Below are 6,774 nucleotides of genomic sequence, written 5' to 3' on the forward strand. Positions count from 1 at the left end.
TTCTGGGCGATTTTTTATCCTGGGGATTCACGCTGCAGAAATGAAATACTCCTGCAAACGTTGGTTCATTTCTAACGTTTCCAGCACGCCGTTCTGGGCAGGTTTCTTAGCCTTGAAGGGCTCTTTATGTCCTGCCAGCGTGGCTGGGTCACACTCACAGGCGAGGAGGAAGAGCTCTCAAGCTGATGCTTACATCTAAGAGGAGAGGCTGGCCGAAGCACAGCGAATGGCTTAAGCACCACGCTGCAAGTCAGGGCAGGAGAGCGCAATGCCTGGTTTAAGAACTGTGTAGCCTCTTATCAGAGCAGCAGTGGGGAAAAAATGGGAAAACCCCACTGTCCTTCAGCAGGGTGCCAGGCAGAGCTGTGCTCTGAGCTCACGCTGGCCGGGTGCTCCCAGAACAAAGCCCCTGGTGTGCAGCAGCTTCCCCCTGGCATCTGCGGGCGCAGTCCCCTGCTGGCACAGCTGCCCCAAGGCAGAGGGCATCAAGGGCGTCTCTGTACTCCCAGCAGGGCATTTAGGGTCAATCCTGTCTCACATCAGAGCTTCTGCACTGCTTACAGCACATCTCCATGCTGTCTGCCCGTGGCAGGACACCCTCAAGGTACAGCTCGCCTTACGAGGCCTGCTGTGCTACCGAGATGTGACTCCAGCTCCAGATGAGGTTGACAAAAACACATGAATGAAGCAGTTTAGTCAGCACTCCCACCATGCAAAGTCCTAAAGCAATGGGAAAAGCAGGAGAATGCCAACTCTGCATTCCTCTGACCACTCGTGCTGGGCTGGAACGTCCTTGTTGGCTCCTCAGTACACAGCAGTATTACACAACAACTTGAACTGTTAATGAAACTATATCCAACCTGTCACACCTGGAGCATTGTGGAGGTGGTTTGTTGAGACTCTGGCTTGCTGCAGCTCTCAGGAGGGGGTAAGTGGCAATGAAAGCTGGCAGAATGACTCAGCTGAATGGGCCGAGCCAGCAAAGCAGCCCCATAGCACTGCCGCCCGGCTATTCACAGCACACAGGTTCCTGTGGATTCAGAGCTCAGACTGTTACCATCACAAAGTTGTGCAATTGACTAATTGAGGACAGAGCTAAAGTTCTGCACTTTACAAAAAGTTAAAAAAAAAAAAAATCAATCCTCAGAAACAAATACAGAAGTTATGTGTTGATTTACACTGGTGCTCCTGTTGGCCCTGCCTGCTACAACAGGCCCCAGGCACCCAGTCCTGGTGCAGCCTTCGAGACAGTGCTTCGAGACAGTTTTGAGACAGAACAGAAACTCCCTCGGTGGAGATTTGGCATGATCTTTATTCACACATAGCGCTGGCAAGAGCTGGCAGGCAGAGGAACAGCAGCGGGGAGAGGGGACAGCTTGCAGTGGTCAGCAGCACGCGGCCCCGCTGACTGAACCGGAGACCCACCACGGTTTGAGGAGAGCATCACAGCACACCTGGGGGTGGAAGACCCCCTGTAGTCACTGGGGGTCTCCAGCTCATCCTGCCAGGAGCCCTAACACTGACCTGAACAAAACAACCTGACCACGACAAAGGGCAAGGAGCTGTTTGCAGGTTAGTACCCACCACCAGACAAGCATACTTCAGGTCAGCAGCTGGAAAAGGGGAAAGACCCAAAGATCAGCACAAACATCTGCAGCCACCCCAGCGAGCTGGCTCAGGCACAGCAAAACGAGCACAGCACTGCTACAGATTGTGGGAAGGAGGGTCAGGTAAGCGGGGGAAGAACTCATGGTGTGTCAGAAAGCTGTGGATCCCAGCCACCACAGAGGCAGCGACCTGCAGACCCCTTACAAGAGGTTTGAAACACAGGCAGCCCAGCACTGGGGGAAACCACAGCTACTTCCACATGGCTGGATGCTTCCCCCAGTGCTGCTGGACCCAAGGAAACCTCTGAGGCATGGAACAGAGTCCACAGCTGCTGTCACTAAGCGTATACACGGATACTGGGACCTGTGTGAGGCACAGTGTGCTGCCAAGGCTGGACACTGAGCTGCTCTGAGCACAACAGGCGCTGGCCAGAGTCCCCATTCTTCTGAATATCAGCTTTAACATCAAGGGCTTGCATTGCCTGTCTCTCCCTCACAGCATCCTACACCTGGTTACAGACGAAGCCATAGGAGCCAGCTTGTGACCGCCTCTCCCTTCCTCTCACAGCTGGGCACCGCTCTGCAGAGGCCTGGGGGTGATGTGGGAGGTGGTGGGGAGGGACGGGGAAGGGAGAAGGGCGAGCTGGGTGGGACTCAGGTGCTGCAGACTCATACCCAGGCCTTGACTTGGGTGTTCCAGCCCCTGGCACAGCCACACAGGCCTCCCTCCTCGTACCAGCGCCATTTCACCCCCTTGTACACAGCCCTGCTCCAGGGCTGGAAGCACATGAAGAGGCGGAGGCGCCTCGCCAGGCTGCAGTAGGTGGCCATGGCCACCACGATGAGAGGCGACATGATGACGAAGCCCAGGATGATGAGGGCAGAAGAGCTGTTGTCGTCCAGGACGGTTTTGCAGTAGCGGGCCGTGGAGTGCAGCACCTGCAGGAAGAGCGAGAAAGTTCATCACAGATCTCACGGTGGACAGGAGCAGTGACCAAAGTACCCCTGGGTTTTAGTGCTTTCCCAGCGAGCCAGGCCTCTTCCCGCTGCAAGCTGAGCTCAGCAATCCCCAGGCTACGCCGTGACTGACAACACTTAGTCAGGCTTTCAATTACTCCAGCAGCTCTGTGAGAGAAGAGCACCGCACACCGATCCTCAAGCAGGAAGCGTTAATCTTTATTAAGTTATCCCTAATAGCACAGCTTAGCATCTGATAGCTGCAAACCAAATAAAGAGGCCTCCTGCAGCTACACTGCCGTGGGTGGCACAGCATGCTGGCAGTTATAACAAAGTAAATAAAATGCAGCAGAAACGTTCGATTCTGCAGACAGATGGGTCACTCCACAGCCCACCCCCCAGGCTTCCAAGGCCGCTTTGTGCTCTGTTTTCGGGCACAGCGTACTCATTTCAGCCTCCCAGCATCTCCCAGACCTGCCAGGAGGCCCTGACCACCCCGTGCTGCTGCAGAGCACCCTGCACAGAAGCTGCTCCTGGCTGATGGGTTCAAAGCCCCGCTTCCATCCTGGCAGCAGGAGCACCAAGTCAAGCCACTCGCATGTTCTGGATTAACAACTGCCCTGGGCTACCCCCACCTCCTCCAGTCTCCTTTCCTTTTTTTTCTTTTTCCCTATATTCTTTCAGCAGTACAAGAAATACAATCACACTCAAAAAAAAATCCATCTAATGGCTCTGCAGTGCAGAAATCAGCCTCCAGCTACAAGGAAGGCACAGAACGGCAGCAGCCCAGAGACAAAGGGCAGCCCTCGTCGCGCCATCCTGCAGTACTCCTGCTTTACCTCGCCTTAAAAGACAAGTATGCATTAAAAGACCCCTCGCAGCTAACAGCAGCACAGTTGCTTTCACATCTGATGTACTCTGCTGTACTCAAAAGCTTTTTGCCTCTCCTCAACACCCAAAGCCATCAAGGAGAACACTGTGTGCAGAAAGGAAAGCTCGGGGTCTTCCAAGGTGAGGGTGGGCAGAGCTGGGAGGGCTATCTCTGTGAGGCAGTCCTCATGCTCTTTCCCATTCTGGGTCCAATCTGAAGTTCACATTTAGGACTTTGAAGAACCAGCTCAGGTCACGGGAAAGGTGGGAGAGATCAGGACCTCTCTGAACTACTTTTCCTGCCCGCAGGCCCTGCAGAGCCTCCCACATTGCCCTGTTGGGATCACATGCTTGCATCCTACAGGAATGTTTTTCAGGTGTCAGAGCTACAGTGGGAATTGCCTGGCCCAGAGGTACGGGATTTCTCTATGAATCATGTTTCACTCCAACTAGCAGCAGCGGCACTTGTCTGCCCTGCTCGACAGAGGAATTACCATGACAGATGTCTCCCTCTTTGTTAGTCTGCAGGATGAGGAAAGGCTTTTCCATAACAGCAGCTCAGAGCCGTTGTTATTTCAGGGCTATAAAAACCAAAAGCCAAACCTCTCAGACCAGCAGAGACATCAGAAAGCAGCAAAGCCCAGTCCCTCTGCCAGGGAGCTGAGATGGGGGAGCAGTGGGCTGACAGCTCGTGTTCTTGGACGTCAGCTGAAGAATACAACGCAGTGCCCTCATTGCAGGAAGGGATCCATATGCTGAAAAACATTACCACCCACGCCAGGATCTGCTCAGAGGTCCCGAGCAGTTGGCTGATTAGATGGGATGCACAGATTTTTATTAAAGGGAAGGGGAGAGCTTTCTCCCTTCAGTATTTCTCAGCTAAATACATCAGTTTGAGGTTTTATACCTTCCCTTTAGTTCAGATTCCATGGAATGGGGAGGCCAAGAGCATCTTACCCTTTAATCCCATTCTCCCTCTTGGAAGAAGGTACTTTGTTGTTTGTTTTTTTTTCTCCTCCCCAAGGCAGGAAGTAAGCGAGTGCTTCTAACACTGGGTAATCAGCAAGAGAAATCAGACCGAGCTGGCCTAGCAGTGACTGCCAGTGAGGAAAACAGGAAAACTGCTTCTTTGCATCCACTTAGTGAAAGGATTCCAAACATATTTATGGAAATATACTAAGAAGAGGAAATTCATAAGTATTCTTGGAATAATGAAATTCAGAGGGCAGCAGACACGTGGAGCAGCCACAGCTGGAGCCCTTACCAAGCAAGGAAACACAAAGGCTGGGGTAAGTGAGGAGCTGCAGGAACACCTGAACATGAGGCTGGCTTCGGAGGGGGTTATAGATTCAGCTAGACGTTATTAGTGCTACAATTGTTAGGCAGATCAAACAGGACAGTCACTGCAGAGAGCTTACTTAAATGGAAAGTAGCAAACCCTAACAGAGTTCTTTTACCCAATCAAGCTTCCATTTCCCCCTATACTGAATAAGGGAGAGGTAAAAAAAATAAAATCAAGCTAATTCCTGCTAGCTTTCAGATGGGTCAAACTTTACTTCTGCTGTAAAACATCTACACCACAATACTCTTATCTCGTGCAGGCTTGTGAAACGCTGGGGTTCTTGGTCTGGGATCACTTTACACAAACAACTGCACTAAGAGCAGGGCACAGGATCAGGACCCAGGGGTCCCATGCTGCCTCTGCCCCCAAGGACCCAGGCAGTCACAGGCAGCTCATGTCAGTGTCCTCCCCATCTCTGCCACAAGAGCCTTTCTGTGCTAGCCCACTGACACTGAAAGCACGGGTGCCAGCCAGCTGCTTGAAGGCAGCCCAGAAACCACAAAGCCTGTACTATCCTATACAAATGTGCCAGCCCTGATGGTGGCTGCGTCATGGGCACCAGGCAGGAGAGCAAGCTCCCCTGCACAGCCAGGAGCCTGCAGGTCTGTGTGAACCCCCATAAACCGATTCTTCCCAGCTCAATCTATACACATACCAGCCTCATGAAAGTCTGTACACTCCTCCCCACATAAAAACTGAGCCAAAACATGGGGACTGTAGCCTTGGTTTTAAAGCCACTGCTTCCCCACAGGCTAAAATAAAACCCTCGTGGGTCGTCCTGCCTTAGGGGTGGCTGTTAGCAGCCAAAGGGAACGAGGCTTACTTACCCGAGAGTGGCATTGGAAGCCAAAGTAAACCACCACAATGGTGGGGAGCAAGACAACTGTGAAGATGACAAGCAGCAGGAGAAGATTGATGAAGAAGACTAGGAAGTTCATGGTGACTATCGCCAGGGCCCATGCCCAGCAGCACCAGGTGCTCCGTGGCTCCCTGGGGAGGAGCTGGTCATCCATGTCATACGGTGGGAGGCTGGGAATCATCTTAGACTTGTCTAAGAGGCTTTCTGCTCCAAAGTCCTCGGTCTCCTGGTCAGACATTCTCCAGGAAGGTTGCTGATCAATCCACACACTTTTCCAAAATGGTTTATTTGCTTTTGGCCACAGACTTGGGAAGTAATTTGCTGAGGCTTTTCCTACCTCTCCCACACATGGAGAAGAACACTTAGCCAGAGAACATAACAGAGCAAGGAAGGGATGGCTTTTTGGCCACCTGCTCTCCCAGGACCTGGCCAATGCAAGTTTTTCCTTTCGGGTTGTTTGCCAGTCCTGACTTCTGTTTCAAAGATGCGTCTGCTGGAAGTTTGGCAGCAGCTGAGGCTTTGAATCCACAGCACTCCTGTTTTTCTGGTGTTCTTCCTGGGAGTGCGATCCCAAGAGGTCCCCAGCAGTTGCTCTCAGCTTCGATAGGCTGCTCAGTCCCAGAAAGCACCTACCTTCAGCTTCCTCCTCCAACTTCGAGCACGGTTGTTTGCGAGGAATATCAGGCTTCGGCACCTTCAGGCAGGTCCTTGACTTCAAATCACCTTCCCATGCTCCTCACCCCGTACCCACTCAAATATTCCTGTAAAACTCTCATCCAAATGAAGCGACCGGGGACGGTAACGAGCAGGAGCCGTTCTCCCCGCCGCCTCGCTGGAGTCCTCGCCCAGTGTGTGGAGCTGGAAGCAAAGATGGAGCAGCGTGTTGTTTCAGTGCTCTCAGCTACCCGTTGTCACAGGCGCTCAGATGCGAGCAGTGTCTTCCTCTGAGGCGGCTCGGAGCTTCGCAGCGCTGCTCTGTTTACAGCGTGGCTGCTGGAGCTGCTCTGTGCCAGCCAATCGCTTCCAGCTGTCTCGCGAGTGATTTAGCACGCAGCACCCAGGAACCACACTCAAACCGTGCATTGCCAGGGCAAGATGGCCCTTTTGGCATTGAAATCATTCTGCCTGTGATTTGTTCT

At 52.7% G+C, this 6,774-nt stretch overlaps 1 protein-coding gene across 1 annotated transcript; it reads right to left on the reverse strand.

Moving 5' to 3' along the window:
* Positions 1 to 1,292: 1,292 nt before the first annotated feature.
* On the reverse strand, positions 1,293 to 6,774 carry TMEM88B (transmembrane protein 88B). The gene is made up of 2 exons (XM_040533684.1): positions 5,604 to 6,774; positions 1,293 to 2,546 (listed from the first exon to the last, which is right to left on the reverse strand). Exons 1-2 carry the CDS (start codon positions 5,871 to 5,873, stop codon positions 2,277 to 2,279), a joined length of 540 nt encoding a protein of 179 aa, XP_040389618.1. The 5' UTR covers positions 5,874 to 6,774; the 3' UTR covers positions 1,293 to 2,276.

The sequence above is a fragment of the Cygnus olor genome, chromosome 21 (genome assembly GCF_009769625.2).
Source record: "Cygnus olor isolate bCygOlo1 chromosome 21, bCygOlo1.pri.v2, whole genome shotgun sequence".
Lineage (NCBI taxonomy): Eukaryota > Metazoa > Chordata > Aves > Anseriformes > Anatidae > Cygnus > Cygnus olor.

Coding starts and splice junctions, on each gene's coding strand:
- TMEM88B (XM_040533684.1), bottom strand. CDS start 5,873: ATGTCTGACCAGGAGACCGAGGACTTTGGAGCAGAAAGCCTCTTAGAC. Junction 2,547..5,603: donor GCTTCCAATGCCACTCTCGG/GTAAGTAAGCCT, acceptor CTCTTCCTGCAG/GTGCTGCACTCCACGGCCCG.